Raw genomic sequence first — 20,661 nt, 5'->3', positions numbered from 1 at the left:
TCTCTCTCTCTCTCTCTCTCTCTCTCTCTCTGCCCTTCCCCCACACTCTCAAAATAAATAAACTTAAAAAATAACTATTTTCCTTAAAAAGGTAGGGAGAAGAGTAGCAGTATTTTACATTTTTCCAAAATCTCTTCAACTTCTGACTTATGGAAGACAGTTGAATCCTCTTACCTGATAATGAAGGAAAAGTGGAATTGGCAATTTAGAGAGTCAGTTGGTTATCGATGTCAAAGCAATTTCAGAGACAGTCATTTGAGGACAAAAACTGTCTCTTGCACAACCAGTTTATCCTCAGAGTCTGGTACAGTGTTTGGCATAGAGTAGAGGGCCAGATGATGTTCGGTGGGTGATTATGCTGCAGCAGGTTGAGACGTGAACAAGAGGCAAGATGTAGATTCGGGGAGTACAGACGGCTCCTTCAAGGCACTTGGTTGAGAAAAGAGAAATGACGCGAGATGCACGGAGACAGCAGAGGACTTTTAAAGGAGTATTTCTGTGTGAGGGTAAACAAGACAAAAAATAGCAGAGAGAAATTGAAAACACAGGTAAGAAAGGGGATGATTGAGGGATCTAAGGAGGTGGGAGATAAGAAAATGCATCATCTAGCAGAGCATTTCAAACTTAGTGAGCATACAAGGTGCCAGATCTTGTCAAAATGCAGATTCCAATTCAGCCATTAGGTGTAGGGCCTGAGATTATACATTTCTAACAAGGACCCAATCTGATGGTCTGAGGACCCACTTTGAGTAGGGAGATTCTAGAACTCAGTTGAAGAGGTAAACCACCTCTGTAGGATTGAACACCTCTTCTATTCAATTTGGAGATCCTGGCTGATGGAACTTTTTTAAAACGGAATTTCCCCCCCTAATGTCCAGTTGGTACTCTTTCTCACTAAATGGATATCTTGTGAGAATTGCTTCACTAGAAAATTTCTGGCCTTGGTAGGTTAGAATCTCAGTATTCTCACAATGCTTGATTAATGGCATGATACTGAGGTTATGGCATAAAATACAGTGGTTCTACAAAAAAAAATTATCTAAATGTCATTGATTCAGGAACACAACTTAGACTTTTGTGTTAGACATGGTTTGATTCTTGGTTCTTCTGTCTCTGTGTGGTCTTGGGCAAATGAACACATTAGATAAATGACTGATGTGGGTCTTTTGTGAGAATTATAAATCTAGTACATAAAAGCCGGCGCTCAAAAATGATAGCTATTATTATCATAATCACCCCCAAGAGTGCAACAAGCTATACTGAACATAATTTTAAAGTTCGTTTCATGAATCATCAGACTCACCTAATTTTCTAAAGAATTTAAATAAGATGGAATGAATAGATAACATTTCGTTTCCAGGCACAAGGGAACTGTGCATACTTCTTCTGTAACTCAGAAACGGTTTAACTTTAAAAAAATCTCAAAATAGCTGAAGTTAGCAAACATGCAATTTAGCAAGGATGATTGGAATTTTGGTCTTTCCTGTAATAATACTATACCAGAGCATACTGCTCATTAGGAAAACATTTTTATCTGAATCTTTTACTCTGGAGGGCCAAGAATGCTGTTTTTCTTTTTGACAGCTATGTTTACAGAATCTAAATCACCCTGAGTAATTAATTCAACATTTCAAGTTAGTATTACTGTTCATGCTTCGTTTATAAGCTATTTGAATTTTGATGAATTCCAACATGGTGCTAGAATGACAAAACAAGGTCAGATAAGTTCAATATATATATGGTTGTGACAAAACCTATTTTAATTTTTATTACAACAGCTGTTAAGAAAATTCGGATATTCAATATTTCCACTTTTTACAGTTGGACTTCTTATGCTGAGGACAGACCTCTGAGCACTGGAAATTTGGAGGCAACTGGTCAATGCCTACGTCCGGCTACATGTGGGTTGGCTATAACCCATGGAGGGAGTTAGCATCATGGAAGGTAATAGTTCTTTGAGTCCTTCTATATTGTTGCTTTGAAAGCTCGAAGGTATGTCTCCATTTGGCTTTCTTCCAGAACACGTGCAGATGGAAAAAAGGAAGTCAGAAGGAGGTTAGGAAGTAAATACTACAAATGAAATAATGTTGTCCATTTTGCAGACTATCCCCAGGCATATTCAATCTGAACTTTCATTGCCAGTAGCAACAATACTGCAAATACTTAGCCCCCTCCTAAAAATTTTATACAATCATTATTGATCTCTTGCACTGGCAGAGTATGTCTGGGTGGTGGAGGATATTAAGGTAGCATAAAGCATGTTGTAGTTTGTAAGGTGCCATCCCATACAAGGTGTTAAGGGCATGCAGAAATGTCAACCAAGCTACTCAAAGCCAGTTTTAGTTTAGATTTGTGGGCCCAGTGTTATTAAGATCCTTCTGGACTTAGCTTTGAAAAGTTTTTCTCCTTTTTCTAAATCTGGTAATTGTCTGTAACTACTACCTTCATAATTGATGCTCCCACTCTAGCCATGCTTTTAAGAGTTTTAAGAATTATAAGCCTAAAGACTCCTTTCAAAGGAACCAAACTAGAAATGGATACTTAACGCAGGTGACATGTTGATTTGTGGTCACGGTTCTAACCTGACATTAGATCTATTCAATAGGATAGATCTTTGTCCTATTCAATAGGACAATAAACATAGACACTACTAATGTCTGATTCTGAAAAATCTAGTTATGTGGGAGAAGAGTTTATCTTCTCTTCATGGTTTTAGCTGGATATGTCAATTAAAAACAGGTCAAAAACAAATCCTGCTCTTTTGGTTTAGTATACAATAAATTTTTCCCTGGCCACGAGGGCTTAATGAACAAAGCACCTCTTTGGCAAATAATTTTTCTGGCATGAAATAGTACTGTAAATTTATTTTGTTGTACAAATTAAAACAAAAGGTTAATTTTACATTGCCAATATATCTTGCAAATAATTTTTCCTGTCTACAACAAACAGCCCTCTATATTATACACAGCAAAGTTTTAGGCCTTTCTCCCCATATTCTTCTATTTATCTAGATCGTGCCTGGAGGCCTATCTCTGCAAGAATAAAATGCAGTCCATTATAATACTTCCTAAAGTAACAAAGCCATATGGCCCTAATCACTACGTCTCATTATTCAAAGATCCAGCAGAAGAAGATATATGTGTGTGTAATCTGTGGAGGAGTGTGCATGTGTGTGTGTACATGTGTGTGTAGCCTTGATCCATATCAAAGTCTAATTTATTGTCTCGGTAAGCAGAAATGGAGTAGATAGTTGTCTTCTCTCTCTGTCCTGAGAAAGCCCCAATGTCATGTTTTTGTTTTTATTTTTTAATTGAGTTATATAGGATTGAAATAGTTTGGCCTGACTGGTCTATTTCTGTCCACAGCGACCAGAGAAATTTATCATAGACTCATGGATAGAGCATTCCTCCCGGGGACTTGGGTGATTTATCTCAGAGGCCACCTGCTTTCATTGCTGATTCTCAGGAGCATTCTAAACTGAGGTCCACCTTCAAGGGAACTCCTTTACCTCATTTCGTATGGAAGCTGCTGCTCCTCCTGCTGCTGCTTCTTTTTTTAATGTTTATTTATTTCTTTGAGAGAGAGACAGAGACAGAGAATCCCAAGCAGGCCCCACAGCTGTCAGTGCAGAGCCCAATGTGGGGCTCATACTCACAAACAGTGAGATCATGACCTGAGCTGAAAGCAAGAGTCGGATGCTTAACCAGCTGAGCCACTCAGTGCCCCACTCTATGGAAGCTTCTGATGGAGCTGAGTGCAAGGATGGCCTCTTCTGTGATTATTTCTAATCCTTGAGGGAGCATCAGACCTGTGTCAGCACAGACAGATTTCATGGCCATACTGGAACTCTGAAGAACAGTCAAAGGCTTCTTTTCATTGCTGTTTGTAGTTTCTTTACATCGCATGAAAGTAAGAATGAGCTTTGTTAGAAATCTGTCATCTTACGACTGAGGCCTGACTAAGTACTAGTGGTAAGCCTAGGAGCCCAACTTGGGTCTCGTTTCCCAAGCCAGTTTATTTTGTGGTTTTTGAATCCTTTCCTTTCCTTTCCTTTTTTTTTTTTTTTTTTTAAGTTTATTTATTTTTGAGAGAGAGAGAGACCGCGCACAAGGGGGGCAGGGGCAGAGAGAGAAGGAGACAGAATCCCAAGCAGGCTCCTTGCTGTCAGCACAGAGCCCAACACAGGGCTCCAACTCACGAACTGGCAGATCATGACCTGAGCCAAGTCCAGAGTCAGACGCTTAAGCCACTCAGCTCCCCAAATCCTTTCGTTTTTGCAGCTAATATATTATCAATACCCAGCTAGTTCTCATACAATAGGGAGAATGAAAGGGTTATTAAAAAATTCTTTCCTATAATTATATAAAATTAAGTTTCCTATAACAGATGAGCTGTTTCTTCTGTGGGTTCAATATCAAAATGTAAACAATGGTTATTACAATTCTAAAGTATTAGTAATATAGTAAACACCATGCTTAATTTTTTTCCCCCTGGCTTTTTAGCAGAACAATTTGAACAGGTAGTATGGCTGTTGCTCTTTTTTAGTAAATTTTTAAATAATTTTTTCAATGTTTATTTTTGAGAGAGCGTGAGCAGGGGATGGTCAGAGAGAGGGAGACACAGAATCAGAGTCAGGCTCCAGGCTCTGAGCTTTCAGCACAGAGCTCTATGTGGGCTCGAACTCATAGACTGCGAGATCATGACCTGAGCCAAAGTCTGATGCTCAACCAACAGAGCCACCCAGGCACCCCTCTATTTTTAGTAAACTTAATGAGAGGCCAGGAAAATCTTTTCTACCAAAACATAAAAACACAAAGAAAAAAATAAATATGTTTTAACGAAATCTGGACTTCACAATTTTTATCTGATGCTAGTTATTAAAGATATCCTTTTAAGGAAAATACAGTTTATTTTACTCATCTTACTGGGCTTCCAGAAGAGAAGTGTAGTAAACACACATTCTCTCCTTTCCCAGAAGCCCCAATAGTTTACTTTAAAGCTAATTCTAGGGTAAGTTCTTTTGATCTCGCTGCTATCACTCAGAGAATTATAGTGTGGTTTTGCAATTCTGGCTACAATGAGGATGCAGGACCTTAACAACAACAAAAAGTCCTAGATTTTATGTTAAATAATTTGAGTTCAATGATAGGAAACTGTTCTACATGTTAAAACAAACAAACCAAAAAACCCCCAACAACTCTCCCCCCCAAACCTCAAGCCCTTAAGATCTTTACAGTAGGAAGAAAATAATCAACTCTTCTTCATGTTATGGGCTTGGTCGCATGGAGCAAAGTTACCATCTCCATCGACCTCTCGATGAGAGGTCTGTGAACACAGGGGGAACGTTGGTAAGGACCAAGGGCTTCTCATCTGTCTCTTCTCAGTTAACTATCCAGCAGATTCAGAAGACAAGTGTAGGACCCTTGCCTTCATCCATTGGGCAGAGCCCTCATCTCATCCTAAGGCTGTACTGAAAGCCTCCTCAAGGTTTGTCTACATTTTAGGGGGAATGATCAAATATGGGTTTACCTTGATTTTCCCCTTCTGCCTCCTGGCACATCTCTGTCTCCACCCTGCCTCCCCCCAACTTCCCCCTGCCCACCCCCGCCTTATCTTCATTTCTTTCTTTTTTTTTTTAATTTTTAAAAAATGTTCATTTATTTTTGAGATGGAGACAGAGCGCAAGTGGGGGAGGAGCAGAGAGAGAGTGAGACACAGAATCTGAAGCAGGCTCCAGGCTCTGAGCTGTCAACACAGAGCCGGATGCGGGGCTCAAACCCACAAACCGTTTGATCATGATCTGAGCCGAAGTCGGACGCTTAGCCGACTGAGCCACTCAGGCACCTCTGCCTTGTCTTTATTTCTTAACTATTACCTGTAGCATGTCATCTTCTTTTTTTCTTTAGTTTCCAATTCCAAGTGCAGAATCGAACCTACTTGTCTGAATGTCATTATGTAAGTACTGACATCATAATCTTCTAATTACTAACACTATAGGATATATTTTTGTGGGTAAAGGTGGGATAATTGGGACTTTATCATTATATATGTGTGTACTTTTTGTTTACATGAACTTTATTTTTTCCAGTTTTGAGATATAACTGCCATACAACATTACGTAAGTTTAGCGTGCACAACATGATGATTTGATAGACACATAGTTGTGAAATGATTACAATAAGGTTAACACCTCCATCACTTCACAAAATTAACATTTTTTTCTTTTTATTGTGGTAATAACACTTAAGATTTACTGTTAGTAACTTTCAAGTGTATAATACAGTATTGTTAACTATAGTCCCCATACTGTGCCTTAACATCCTAGAATTTATTCATCTTATACCTGGGAAGTTTGTACCTTTTGACCAAATCTGCTCATTCTATGCCCCACCTCCCCTCCCCCCCAGCCCTTGGCAACCACCATTGTTGTCTCTATTTCTATGGGTTTGGTTTCTTTAGACTCCACGTCTAGGTAAGAATATACAGTATTTGTCTTTCTCTGTCTGACTTATTTTCCTTAGCATAATACCCTCAAGGTCCATCCATGTTGTCCCAAAAGGCAGGATTTCCTTATTCTTTTTTTTTTTTTTTATGGCTGAATATTTCATTTTGTATGTGCATGTGTGTGCAAGCATGTGTTTAGATATTTCATCTATTGATGGGTACTTGGGTTGTTTCCATGACTTGGCTATTGTGAATAATGCTGCAATGAACATGGGGTTGCAGATTTAGTGATTATGTTTCCTTTGGATATATACCCAGAAGTAGAACTGCTGGATCATACAGTTTTATTTTTAATTTTCTGAGGAAACTCCATACTGATTTTCACAGTGGCTGCACCAATACACATTGCCACCACAGTGCACAAGTGCTCCCTTTCCCCCACATCCTTGCCAACACTTGTTATTTTTTTGTCTTTTTGATACTAGCCATTCTGACAGGTGTAGAGTGACATGTCATTGTGGTTTTGATTTGCATTTCTCTAATGATTAGTGATGAGCATCTTTTCTTGTACCTGTTGGCCATTTGTATGTCTTCTTTGGAAAAAATGTCTATTCAGGTCCTCTGCCCATTTTCTTTTCTTTTTTTGTTTTTTAATTTTTTTAAATGTTTGTTTATTTTTGAGAGACAGAGCACGAGCCAGGGAAGGGCAGAGAGAGAGGGACAAAGAGAATCTGAAGCAGGCTCCAGGCTCTGAGCTGTCAACACAGATCCGATGCTGGGCTCAAATTCACAAGCCATGTGATAATGACCTGAGCAGAAGTCGGACGCTTAACCGACTGAGCCACCCAGGTGCCCCATCCTCTGCCCATTTTCAAGTCATATTTCTTCTTTCTTTCTTTCTTTCTCTCTCTATTTTGCCTTTGAATTATATGGAATATATATATATATATATATATATATATATATATATATATATTACTGATATTAACTCCTTATCGGATAGGCAGTTGCAAATATTTTTCCCCATTATGTAGGTTGTCTTCTCATTTTGTTGATTGTTTCCATTGTTGTGCAGGAGCGTTTAATTTGATGTAGAACCACTTCTTTATTTTTGCTTTTGTTGCTTGTGCTTAGTGTCATATCCAAAAAATCATTGCTAATCCTCATGTCAAGGAGTTTTTCTCCTATGTTTTCCTTTGGTAGTTTTATAGTTTCAGGTATCACAATCCATTTCGGGTTAACTTTTGTAAATGGTGAAAAATAGGGGTCCAATTTCATTCTTTTGTGCATGACTATCCAATTTTCCTAACACCATTTATTGAAGAGAATATCCCCCCCAATGAATGTTCTTGATAGGGATTGTACTGAACCCATAGACGGCTTTGGGTACTATGGACATTTTAACAATATTAATTCTTCCAACCCATTAATACGAATATCTTTCCATTTAATTTGTGTCTTTGATTTCCTTCATAAATGTCTTGTAATTTTCAGGGTACAGATCTTTCACCTTCTTTGTTAAATTTATTATTTAAGTTTTTTTATTTTACTTTTTGAAGATGTTATAAATGTTGTTGTTCTTTATTTCTTCTTCAGATAGTTTGTTGTTAGTATGTAGAAATGCAATTGATTTTCGTATGTTGATTTTGTATTCTGTGGCAATTTTACTGAAATCATTCATTAGTTTTAAGTTTTTTGGCAGAGTCTTTGGAATTTTCTCTGTGCAAGACCATATTGTCTGCAAACAGGAACAATTTTCATGTTTTATATAATGGAATGTATTTATATATTTATGAAATATATTGAAATATTTTATAAAATATATTATGTTTTGAAATATATTCATATATATACATTTTTTCCATATATTTTATATATATGTTTATCTACCTTGTAGGGGTGAATCTTCCTGTTAATAAAGATATTCTATAAGCATGATAAATATACATACAATCCAGATGTTGGCTATCTTGGAACTCATAAGGGCTAGTATTTTTTGAACCATAACCAACCACAGTATAAATTCAGTTCTTTTATTTGAAGCATTTCCACTGTGCCTGTCTCTTCTCAAAGACCTTTCCAGTCACCAGATCCCTTTCCTCTTAGAGTCTTTGCCCCAGGCACCATTCAGTCCAGTTCTCTCTTGCCCCTTCCCCCATTAGAACACAGAATAGCCTTTTTCCTATGGTTCACCGTATCTCTTCTCTACCCATACCACTTGTTTCAAGAAACCTGGGCTGGAGTTATACTTCATAGTGCCAAAGCATTAGCTATCAAAGCTAGTCACCTCCTGTATAGCAGTGGTTCTCACCTGAGGTGATCTGGTTCTCAACTGAGGGGACATCTGGCAATCCTGGAGACATTTTTGGTTGTTGAATTTTCAGGGATGCTCCTAGTACCTAGTGGTTAGAGACTGGTGATGCTGCTAAACATCCTACAATGCACAGGACAATTTCCCATAGTAAAGAATTATCTAGCCCAAGGTATTAATTTTACTTCTGTTTAGAAACCCTGCTGTAAAGAAATTCTTGTATTAGCTGCAGTAATCAGCAGTACTTTCTACTCTGCTCTCAATGTTTTATTTTTTCTGTGCATTAAGAGTGATAGTATATTGGGGCGCCTGGGTGGTTCAGTCGGTTAAGTGTCCAACTTCGGCTCAGGTCATGATCTCACTGCTCGTGAGTTTAAGTGCCATGTCGGGCTCTGTGCTGACAGCTCAGAGCCTGGAGCCTGCTTTGGATTCTGTGTCTCCCTCTTTCTCTGCCCCTCCCCTGCTCATCCTCTCTCCCTCTCTCTCTCAAAAGGAAATAAACATTAAAAAAAGTGATAGTATATTAATTATGTATATGTGTATATATGCATATGTGTGTGTATATCTATATATATATATACACACACACATATACATATACACACCCACACACCCACACCCACATACACGTTGATCAATAAACAGTTGTTGAACACCAGATGTGTGTCACACACTCCTATTGCTCATGGTTCAATGAGAAAAATAGACAATAGAAATATAATACTTCATGAAAGGGGCAAAGACTACATAAAGAAGAGATAACTAACCTAGCCCAGGATGATCTGCAAAGATGTTTTAAAACTGAGATGCAAGAGACCTGAATTGAGCCTGGGAGAATAAGGAGGAGAAAGCCAGGCAAGGAGAGAGAGAAGCACATTTCCCACAAGGGGAGAAATATGGGTCCAAACAGGTGGTTAGAGATGTGGGCAGGCGCAAATTCTGAAGGATGCCACTTAATGTTCTAGAAATCATCAAATGGCCCTTGAAGGCAACTGGGAGTCATTGAAGGAGTAAAGGGAGGTGGGATGTTTTGGTAGTGTGGTAAGATTTACATTTTAGAAAGGTCATATGATTTGTGAAATCTAGCTGAGAGCTAATGAGGGCCAGACCTAAGGTACTGGAAATGGGGATGGAGAAGAGGGGCCAATTGGAGAGAGATTTAAGAAATAAATGGAAAGGAGCAGTATTGGGGTAGACATGGGGGTGAGAGACAAGAAGTCCAGCACAGTTCCCAAATTTTAGGCATGGTACTATTTACCAAGTCAGAGAAGGCAGGAGGAAGCTGAAGTTTGTGGGATGAGATAGTCAAAAAAGATATTTGGACGTCTCCTTTCTCGTTTATAAAAGTAACATATATGTCTCTTGCTAAAAAAAAAATTGTAAAAGAGAGAGAAGTACCATATCTTCATTTAAAAATAGCTGGCATTAAAATTTAAGTGGAGTTTTTTTCTAGTTTGTTCTATGTGAGAAAATAAGCATTTTAAAAATATAATCACAAATTAGGGTGCTTTATACATTGCTATTTTACCCACTTCACTATATACCTTTAAACATCCCCCTGTGTCACTGAATAGGCTTTTACATTAAAAAAAATTTTTTTTAACGTTTATTCACTTTTGAGAGACACAGAGAGACACAATGTGAGTGGGGGATGGACAGAGATAGAGGGAGTCACAGAATCCGAAGCAGGCTCCAGGCTCTGAGCTGTCAGCACAGAGCCCGACACAGGGCTCAAACCCACTGACCGTGAGATCATGACTTGAGCTGAAGTCAGACACTTAGTGGACTGAGCCACCCAGGTGCTCTGCCTTTTACATTTTTAAAAAGTTTATTTACTTATTTTGAGAGAGACAGAGACAGCGTGAGAGGAGGAGGGGAAGAGAGAGAGAGAGAGAGAGAGAGAGAATCCCAAGCAGGTTCTGTGCTATCAGCACAGAGCCAGAGGCAGGGCTCGAACTCACAAAGCCGTGAGATCATGGCCTGAGCCAAAACCAAGAGTCCAATGCTCAACCTACTGAGCTACCCAGGTGCCCAAGCCTTTTACATTTTTTTTAAAGTTTATTTTGAGAGAGAGAGAGAGAGACAGAGACAGAGAGACAGAGACAGAGACAGCAAGTGTGGTTGGGGCAGAGAGAGAGGGGAGAGAGTGAATTCCAAGTGAGTTTGTGGGGCTTAAACTCACAAACCGTGAGATCATGACCTGAGCCGAAATCAAGAGTTGTACCCTTAACCGACTGAGCCACCCAGGTGCCCCCCGCCTTTTACATTTTTAATGACTGTGTAATATCTCACTGTATGGAAGAAAAGTGATTTACTCCACTGTCCCTATTGTTGTTGGCTTAGATTGTTTTGGGATTTTCATTTTTAATGAATGCTTCTTGCCATCAAAGGTTTAGTCCTCCAGAAATGGCATTAGAAGAGCAGGTATTTATTAGCGATTGATCCCTGTGCAATGAAGAGGAAAGAGCAAGGGAGAAGCTGAACTGTGACACTGGCCTCATGTTTATGGGAAGCACCTATCAGAAGTACTCAACTCATTTAGGTGGAGATGACTGAGCTTTTCTAAGTACAGTCACTCAATCACCAGATGAGAGCCACTGTGGGAGGACCATGACCTCAGAAGAGGTCTGCAGCTAAGGCCGACCTCAAGGAGGTGGCAGATGCAGGCTGGCTGCTGACCATAGTCCTCCTCTAAAGGGAGGTTTGGCTAGTGTATCTGTGTCGACCACACATGCTCATTTTGCACATAGATCTTCCTTCATATCCTTAGGATAAATTCCCAGAAGTGAAATTGCTGCAACAGAGCATGAATAGTTAAAAAGCTTTTTAATATTTATTGCCCAATTACCTTCCAGAAAGATTGTACCACTTTCTCCCACCAACAGTTCATCGGTAACCTATAACACATGACAGTTGTACTGTTTTTAAATAATGAAAGTATCTCCAATTCTCCTGGAAAATGAGTAATATTTTTGATGTTTTATTGTTGTGAATTTAATTGTAAACTCCTAAGGTAGGTTACTTTCTTTATAGGGCTGATTCAATCTTTCCAGAAGGTTAAAACACTCATTCTCATGCCTGATAGAAGGCAAAGATTTGGATTTGGGTCTTCTGACTTGCAAATTTGCATCATTAAAGAGACAGAAATGGCTGCTGCCTGAGCTGATTTGAAACCAAATGGGCAATGGGAATACTTGAGCAAATAAATGAAATCCCCATTTATAAGGAAAAAATCCATATTTGACACACTACTGTTAGAGAGACTAATGGGAAATAACCATTATTTATTTAGTGTCCTCCTATGCCAAGCAGTGCCCTAGGCTTTTACATACACCATCCTATTTAATTTTCACAACCTTATTTACTTTGAAGTTGTAATTATCAGCACAATTTTCAGACGAGGAAATTGAAGCTCAGCGTGTCCGGTGACTTGGTAACTGCAGTCATTCATATTCGTGTCTATGTGGTTCTTACCAACCTGGGCTGTTACCCCCATAGCTTTAGGTCAAGTTACAGAGCAGTAGCTTTAAACAGTGTAGTATATGTACATAGTAACTGTAGTAACAATAACTCTTATGAAGCTTGGGGAATGTCTGTCCTTCTCCTGGACTAGAAGTACATAGGAGTCTGTGTAACAAGACAATGCCATTCTTAAAAAAAAGCAGGAATTTGAGAAACAAAACAAACAAGCAAAGGGGGAAAGAATGCACGAGAGAGAGGCAAATCAAGAAACAGACTCTTCAATACAGAAAACTGATGGTTATGAGAGGGGAGGGGTGTGTGGGGATGGGTTCAATAGGTGCTGGGGATTAAGGAGGGCACTTGTCCTGATGAGCACAGGGTGATGTATGGAAGTGCTGAATCCCTACACTGTACACCTGAAACTAATAGAACATTGTATGTTAACTAACTGGAATTAAAATAAAAACTTGAAAAAATTCAGTCATAAAAAATAAAAAAGCGGGTTGGGGGCATTGAAAGAGGAAGCTATTCTAGGTTAAAAAAAGATGCAACCAAATGCAATGTGTGGTCATTGTTTGGATTCTGTTCTGAGCAAGACAGCTGTAAAAGACATTTTGGGATCAGTGGGGGAATTTGAGTCCGGATTGGGTATAAATTGACACTGGGTAATTGTTAGCTTTGGTTAGAGGTGAAAATGGTAATATGATTTTGTAGACAAGTGTCCTTTAAAAAAAGAGATTCATATTGTACTATTTTGGGGTGAAATATAATAATATCTATCTTTAAGCAGGAAATGAAGGTGATAAGCAAATAAGGCAAAATGCAAACGATTGTTAACTATAGGCGCTAGGTTTTAGCTTTTCATTATACTAGTCTCCCTGCTCCGTACTTGTTTACTCTTTATGATGAAAAACGGCATCAATCAACCGGAAAAACGAAAGTAAGGGGTTATTTACTTTACGGGAGTAAGAACCGATCTTTATCTTCCTCCAAAGGTGACGCCATCAACATGTGGCCTAAACAGGGTTTCAGGAGTTTCAAGCGAGGTCCCAGGGAGACTAGACCAACGAACACATGCCTTTCCGAAGACCTGACTTTCGTGTGAAGAGAGAACTCACGTAAGCCTTGAGCCTCCGAGCCTCCAGCCCCGGACCTACCCAGGACCGCTGCGGCCACTGAATACCCTGTCACCCTACCGACCGACGCTCGGGGTGAGCGCGGGAGAAACTCAGGTGGCCACCCGCTCGCATCCTTTGCGACGCGATCCAGGTCCCTTCCACCTCACCCACCTGGAAGCGGGGAGGAGCGGGGCCGGCTTAGTGTGGGGGGAAATGGGCGGCACGCGCTCGGGCCACTACCCCCACCTGCCGCCAGGAGGGCCCGGGCGGCACAAGGGGGCGGAGAACTTGGGGTAGGGAAGGCCGCGCACCTGGCTGCGGGGCTGCGCGCAGCGGGACGGCGGGCTCCGGCCGCAGGTGAGGGCGGCGGGCTGGGCGGCTGCGCGTCGCGGAGGGCCGCGCTCCTCCACCGGGGAAGTTTCTTGGCCCGGAAAGGTGCAATTGTGTGCAGCTATTTCTGGTATGTCAGGCGGGCCGGGCGGCCGAAAGCCGAGGGGACGCCTCTTACCGGGGCCCCGGGACATGGAAGGCGGCCAGGCGGGCAGAGGCTGGAAGGATGCGGGCGTGGGGGCGCCGTCCCTCGGGGCGGAGCCGCGGTCTGGGCGGGCAGCGCGGGAGCGGGAGCGTGGCCTCGGCCACGGCCTCCTGGCGGCCGGTGGCATCCCCTGGCCCAGACAGTCTGACCACAAAGGCGGCTGCGGCCGGGAGCCCCGGGGAGCCGCAGGGGGGGCGGACGGAAGCGGCGACTCTGCGGCTCGCGGTGGGCGGCGGGGTGGGCTGGGGCGGGGCCATTCCGGGGAGGGCGGCGGCTGCGGCGCTGCGACTTTTGAAGTCCAAACAGTTGCCCGGCTGGTGAGACGCGCCGCCTCTAGTCCCCCGTCCACCTCCCGCGCCCTGTCCGGCTGCCCGGAGCCCCGGGGTTGTTTTCAGGAGTTGAGAGGAAGCCACGTCTTCAGGTTCTCGTGGGTTCGAAACTTTAGCGAACTGCAGAGCGCAACAAAGGGAAAGAGAACCCGGGAGCCTCGCAGCTTGAGCAGAGGCCGGGCGCCGGGGCCAGACGCGCGCGGGACCCCCCGCCCCTCCGTGCACTCACCGCGTCTCTCTCTCTCTCCCTCTTACCCTAGTCCTGGAAGGGATGGAGGAGGCCGGGGCCGACTGCGCCCTGGCGTTCGCCGAGGCCCAGAGATGGGTGGAGGTGAGTGCCTTTACCATTTTCCGCACGAGTTTGCGGCCTCGAGGCCGCTCCCGCCGATCTGCGCCCCAGCCTCCTCCCGGGACCTGCGCCGGCGCGTGGCAGCTGGTTGGCTTTGCAGTTTGGGGGACTTTGCAAGTCCTGCTTCTCTGATCTTTTAACGTCCAGCTGAGCTTAGTGCTGCCCTTCCCACGACGGCCTCGCTGGCTTCCCCAGAGCTCCTCTGCCAGGGCTCAGTGCAGAGCCGAGCGTTCGCTCTCTTGGGTTCGGGGACCGCGCATCCTTGTGAGCCAGACCACGTCAGCACAGGGTCAGAGCCGGCCCCGCGTCCTCCGGAGCGGTTCTTTGCGATGGTTACAGTGGGGATGCCCGACACTTACCTGCGCAGGGTATTTAGTGTGTGTGGTGTGGGAGGGTGAGTGGAGGAAGTTGGACGCTAAAGTCGCATCCGGAGAGATATTTTCTGGCTCGCGGCATCTGGAGACAAGGTTTTTACTTATTCAAAGTCGGCGTTGATGAGACTAAGATCTCCTGGGGTCACTCACCGACCCCGCTTGTGCCTTAGGGACAAGATCTTCCATTCCCTTTTCCCCCCGTCGAAATGGAGATGGTCTCTAGGAGGTTTCTTCGTCAACGCCTAAGGTTGCACTTATCTGTAAAAAAGTTAACACCAGGACTTGTTGTACCCGCTATTCTGCTGGATGAAAAAGATGACTTTTTAAATGATGCTAAGGCAGTCTTCAGAACAGATGTGAGTCAGGAACCACCGCTTGTTAGAAAATTGTTGCCTACACCAGCCTTGCAGTTATTTAGGAGTTATAGATGCCACGTGCTGGCTTATTCAAGGTATTTAAAAATGCAGATTAGGTTTAAAGATTATTCGGGGTGGGGGGGGAAGAAACAGCATATTTAGGAATTCCCAAAGCACACAATGTTTAAGAAGAATTAATTTGTCCTTAAGAAAACAAATGTATATATGGGGGGAAAGAAGAGAATAAACTTTCAGTGTTCCATTTCTAACAGTAAATAAAGGAATGTGAAATGTGAGTAGGGGGCTCAAGAAATCAGCTGTTGATGTCCTTTTTTGGACTGAAACTTTGAGCTAGTCTGAAGGTGATTTAGAAGGTTGGGGTGGGGGGAAGGTGTGAGGGGAGGGTATGCAGGGGTTGAGAGAAGAATAAACAGTGTATTTTGAATTGAAATGAGAGTGGGAAAATTCCAGCAGTGCAGTTAAGAGAAATGACTTCCCTCATTCATAAACTTTGAAAGACCAGGGCATCCAAAGGTAATTTTCCATTAGTAGGATTTGTTCTTCATAATTTTAGAAAAGAAATTAAAGTTGCCTTTTTGATTTTGAGTGTTAGGGCCGGAGGGAGAGAGAAGGGAAGAACTATGGGGACACTTTTGGTCATACCTGATTCCTGTGCCGTGTTGGTATCTGCGTGCTCTGTATTTGCTTCAGGAAATCTATGAATATGGATGATTTCACACTTTCCTTGTTTAGTATACAGATTTTTGAAGTCTAAAAAATTCCTTGTTTGTTTTAGCTTGCTCATGACGGTGTAGGCTTTCTGTGAGAAATTTGCATCTAACAAACTCTAGGGAAGTGTGTTGCAGTAAAAGATATCATAGTGCAGGGTATATGTGCTCACCTTCCCACTCTCAAACGTCCCCTCTAAACACGTTTTTTTCATCTTTAGCAGAGAGACCATTTTTCTTTACATTTTTTTTAGTGTTTATTTATTTTTGAGAGAGTGAGTGAGAGAGCATGTGCGAGTGGGGGAGGGGCAGAGAGAGAGGGAGACACAGAATCGGAAGCCAGCTCCAGGCTCTGAGCTGTCGGCACAGAGCCCAACTTGGGGCTCGACTCATAGACGACTCATAGACCGTGAGATCGTGACCTGAGCTGAAGTAGGACGTTTAACCCACTGAGCCACCCAGGCGCCCCAAACCTATTGGTCTTCTTTTCTCCAAAATCATTTCCAATACCACCCATCACTGTTTTGCTTCCTACTACCAACACATTCAAAGAAGGCCTGTCTCTTCAAGTACAAGAGCAGAGCTTACCTTGCCATCAGTAAATAAGGGTCAAAAATAAGTAATACATGGTAGGACCCAAAACAATCCCAATAAGCTATATAAGTGTAGTCATTTTTGAAATCCATTAAAAAAAACGGAGTATTAAAAAAAACAACTAAATGAACAAAACTCTAGAAAATAACAAGCTCATAAAAAAGAAACAACCCATAGCTGCTGTCATCTCTGAAATAGGGAACAATTTGCCACTGATAAAAGTAATGAGGACCAGTCTACCTTTTTTTTTTTTTTTTTTTTTAACGTTTATTTGCTTTTGAGAGACAGAGACAGACTGCAAGTGGGGGAGGAGCAGAGAGAGAGGGAGACACAAAATCCAAGGCAGACTCCAGGCTCTGAGCTGTCAGCACAGAGCCCGATGCAGGGCTTGAACCCACAGGCTGTGAGATGATGACTGGAGCCGAAGTTGGACGCTCAACCGACTGAGCCACCCAGGCGCCCCAAGAGACAATTTTTCTAAAGGCTTTGCCATATCATTATAATATAGTTAATGAAATTAACATTCAAGTCATTTTTTTTTCCCCTCCTGCCACTGGGAGCAAGGCAGTATGCTCATTGAAGATATGTGAACGTTTTACATATTCATGTACACTTTGGGCATGCTCTGGGCATTCAGAGTGACAGCAGTGTGCCTACTGTTAGGTTTATTTTATTTCTCCAGTTAGTGTCCAAATTTGTTTGTCTCCTTAGCTTTGCCTTTACAACTAAAGCACATATTTTAAAACATTGTTCTTGCCAAAAGAAGCAGAATGGATGACTCCTTTGTTGCCACAATCCCCTCTTAATTCTGAGAACCCCTAATTTAAAGATAAAATATCAATTCCAAAGTGTATCTTATAACATATTTTGGAAAGTGAAGAAGATTATGGTGTAACTCTTTCTTTTGCATGCTAATATTCTTGCTCCTGCTCCATTTTCTCTACCGTACTTTTCTCGACATATATTGAGACATATGTGGGTTATTCATATATATAAACATATATGTATTCTATGGTATACTTTGCTGCCTTTATTCTCAGCTGCAGCTTTGACTAACCCAAGGTTGAGGAACTCCAATAACCTTGTAAAATTTTGAGTGACGGCCAGTGTCCATGTTAGTATGTTCTTTGTCATTTCCATTCTTTTGTGATAGCTAATACGTTATTTCCCACAACCAGAGTTAAAGTTTTATTTATTTTATTTTGAGAGGGGAAGGTGAAAGGGTGGGGCAAGGGCCAGTGATTGTTATTCTACCAACTAAAATTTTATGGCTATTTTAAATTGTGCTTAAATGGTTAAGAGTGTATGTATTTTTGGGGGGCTAGTTTAACATTTCAATTTAAAGCAAATGTAGGAATGTGCACTCTTTAATCCAACATAATGATATTGGATTATTATCTGGTTGGAAATGCTGTTTGGAATATTAATAATGTAGCAGAGCTGGTTTATGATTAAACACTGGTTTAAAACCAAATAACATAGTAGTTTAAAGGCAAAGGCAGAGAGGAAGTTTAATTCCAGCAAGGTCATGGAGTAGGTGATGAAGTAGAAAGTGCTGTCCAGACCCTCTAATTTTAAACTTTTTCTGGAGCACCTTTTAATTTTCTACACCTAATACTTGCCTCTGTCTCTCTGTTTTGGGACATTAAAAAGTCTTTGTAGTGAACAGACAAAATACCAATGAGATTGAAAACTGGATATATCACTCATTGCATTGGTTGGTGGCCAGTTTCCATTCTGTGGGTTAATGTTGCTCTTTAGGTTGAAGTTTATATACGGTAGTAATTTTCATGGCTGGAGAACAGACTAACTTAATTTACCACCTCCTTGCTTACCTGTGCTTCCTGTTATCTCAGAGTTTGATTCTTTCAGTATCACCATCATCCTGTAGAAGGACCTAAGGATGCCAAGTTGAGCTCATTGCCAGACCTGGCACCAGAATATAACTCCTTCCTCAGTTACTTCCAATTAGTCTGTTTCTCCATGCACCTCCAAATCTTTCTAAGTGGTTTCCCTCTTTCTCTGTAAACTGCATCCTTTCTGCTAGTGGTTCCCAACCTGTGATCTGGTTTGAAAGGGTTTGCTTGGGATATATGTGTCCTCAGTGCACACCAGCATTATCTATGGACTAAATGAAGGTTTCATGGATTTGTACTGTTGCTTTGCAAATGTATGTGGAATGATGTAAACATTCACTTGAAAATGTCCCTAAATTCATAGAAGAATTTTTGGTAATTTCGTATAATTTCAAGGAACAGTATTAAACCTGGACATACTATGATGGTAAAAATTTATTTAAAAATTTAAATGTTGGGGGCACCTGGGTGGCTCAGTCAGTTGGGTGTCCAACTTCGGCTCAGATCATGATTTCACAGTATGTGAGTTTGAGTCCCGCTTCCGGCTCTGCTGACAGCTCAGAGCCTGGAATCTGCTTCAGATTCTGTGTGTGTCTCTCTCTCTGCCCCTCCCCCACTCATGCTATTTCTCTCTCTCTCTCAAAAATAAGTAAACAGTTAAAATTAAAAAAAAAAATTTAATTGTTAAGAAGCAATTCTTATACTAGCTGTTGTAGCCAAAATTATTTTTTCAAAATAAAAACCTGATTTTGTTAGTTCCTTCTTTTCTGGGGAGTCATGAATAGATTTCACTTATTTTTTTCTGATTTTTTATTTTTAAAAAGTGTTTATTTATATTTGAGAGAGTGAGCCAGAGACAGAGGATAGAGAATATACCAGCAGGGGGAGGGGCAGAGAGAGAGGAAAGAGAGAATCCCAAGCAGGCTCCCTGTTGACTTGAGATCATGACCTGAGCTGAAATCAAGAGTCAGATGCTTAACTGGCTGGCCACCCAGGCGCTCCAAGATTTTAGTCTATCACCTTCACATCTTCACAGTGTAAATACCATAACATTTACAGCTGTTTACAATCTCATCTCTGCCTATATATCTATTTTTTTAAATCTTTTCTCTGTAACTGTTTGCCTAGGTGCCAGGTGGCATAGAGATTAAGAGCTCTGTTTTGAAATTTTTTTTTAGCATTTATTTATTTTTGAGAGAGAGAGAGAGAGAGAGAGAGAGAGAGCGCATATGTTGGGGAAGGGCAGAGAGAGAGAGGGAGATACAGAATCTGAAGCAGGCTCCAGGCTTTGAGCTGTCAGTACTGAGCCCGAGGCAGGGCTTGAACTCTTGAACTGCGAGATCGTGACCTGAGCCAAAGTTGGACGCTCAACGGACTGAGCCACCCAGGTGCCCCATAAGAGCACTGTTTTGTACACTACATACCCAGTACTTATTTGTCTTATAATTGGAAATTCATACTTTTTGACCACTTCATCCAATTCCTGATGACTATGGTTAACACTGCTGTATGGTATATTTGAAAATTGCTAGGAGAATATAGATCCTAAAATTTCTCATCACAAGGAAAAAACTATTTTTGTAACTATATTGTAACTTCCTGTGGCAAACATTTTACAATATATGTATGTGAAGTCATTATGTGTTACACTTTTTAACTTATACTGAACTCTGTGTCAATTATATCTCAATGAAATTGGAAAAAAAAAAAAAAGAAGAAAAAACCCTCACTGGTTTGGGAACAAATCATGGTTCAAGTCCTCGTTCTGCTGCTTAATTAAACCCACTAGGTCTCTGTTTTCTTTCTTGACCTCCCATGGTGGCTGTGTTAGTTAAGTGACATGCTTACCAAAAACCAATTATTGTTCCTAATCTTTGCTTGAGTTTGCCCACACACAGGAAGCTGTTTTCTCACCTCTAGGTTATCATGTGTGGAATATGCCTTATTCCTTGTTTAAAAAGGAAGGAGAAGGTAAAAGGAGCCAGTTAGTCTCGTCTTTGTGTGCCTGATACCCATTACTCCTCTTCAGTCCTCTATGCTTGGGCTAAAACTAGCCTTTATGTGGGGCCTTTTCTGAACTACCACACCTGTACTGCACCCATTCCTTCCTCCCCTCTATCCTCGTGTAGATCTCTCTTTTTGCACTCATGCTATAATTCTATCCATTTTTTCCATATTAGATTATAACTGAGGGAAGGAACAATA

General features: G+C 41.5%; 2 protein-coding genes across 23 annotated transcripts in view; one reads left to right on the top strand and one right to left on the bottom strand.

Annotated features, from left to right (window-relative positions):
* The window catches only part of LOC132681975 (uncharacterized), a 44,630-nt gene extending 30,356 nt beyond the window's left edge, over positions 1–14,274 (bottom strand). For 2 of the 3 annotated variants that reach the window (XM_078432804.2, XM_078432805.2), the window contains exons 1-2: positions 13,844–14,274; positions 175–496 (exon numbers count right to left, since the gene is read on the bottom strand). In XM_078432804.2, coding sequence (XP_078288930.1) covers positions 295–496; positions 13,844–14,127 — 486 coding nt within the window. In that variant the 5' untranslated portion in view covers positions 14,128–14,274 and the 3' untranslated portion in view covers positions 175–294. Of the gene's footprint in view, positions 1–174; positions 497–13,153; positions 13,312–13,843 lie in introns of those variants that run through there. The other variant, XM_078432807.2, reaches the window with a different exon arrangement.
* Positions 14,275–14,378: 104 nt separating this feature from the next.
* LMO7 (LIM domain 7) overlaps positions 14,379–20,661 on the top strand; it is a 193,793-nt gene continuing 187,510 nt past the window's right edge. For 3 of the 20 annotated variants that reach the window (XM_060636935.3, XM_060636932.3, XM_060636942.3), the window contains exon 1: positions 14,397–14,530. In XM_060636935.3, coding sequence (XP_060492918.3) covers positions 14,471–14,530 — 60 coding nt within the window. In that variant the 5' untranslated portion in view covers positions 14,397–14,470. Of the gene's footprint in view, positions 14,531–20,661 lie in introns of all 20 variants that reach the window. The other 17 variants (XM_060636933.3, XM_060636929.3, XM_060636934.3 and 14 more) reach the window with 12 other exon arrangements.

This window comes from Panthera onca, chromosome A1 (assembly GCF_046562875.1).
Source record: "Panthera onca isolate mPanOnc1 chromosome A1, mPanOnc1 haplotype 2, whole genome shotgun sequence".
Taxonomy (NCBI): domain Eukaryota; kingdom Metazoa; phylum Chordata; class Mammalia; order Carnivora; family Felidae; genus Panthera; species Panthera onca.
Note: the sequence above shows the minus strand (reverse complement) of the source record. Positions and strands in the feature narration are given on the sequence as shown.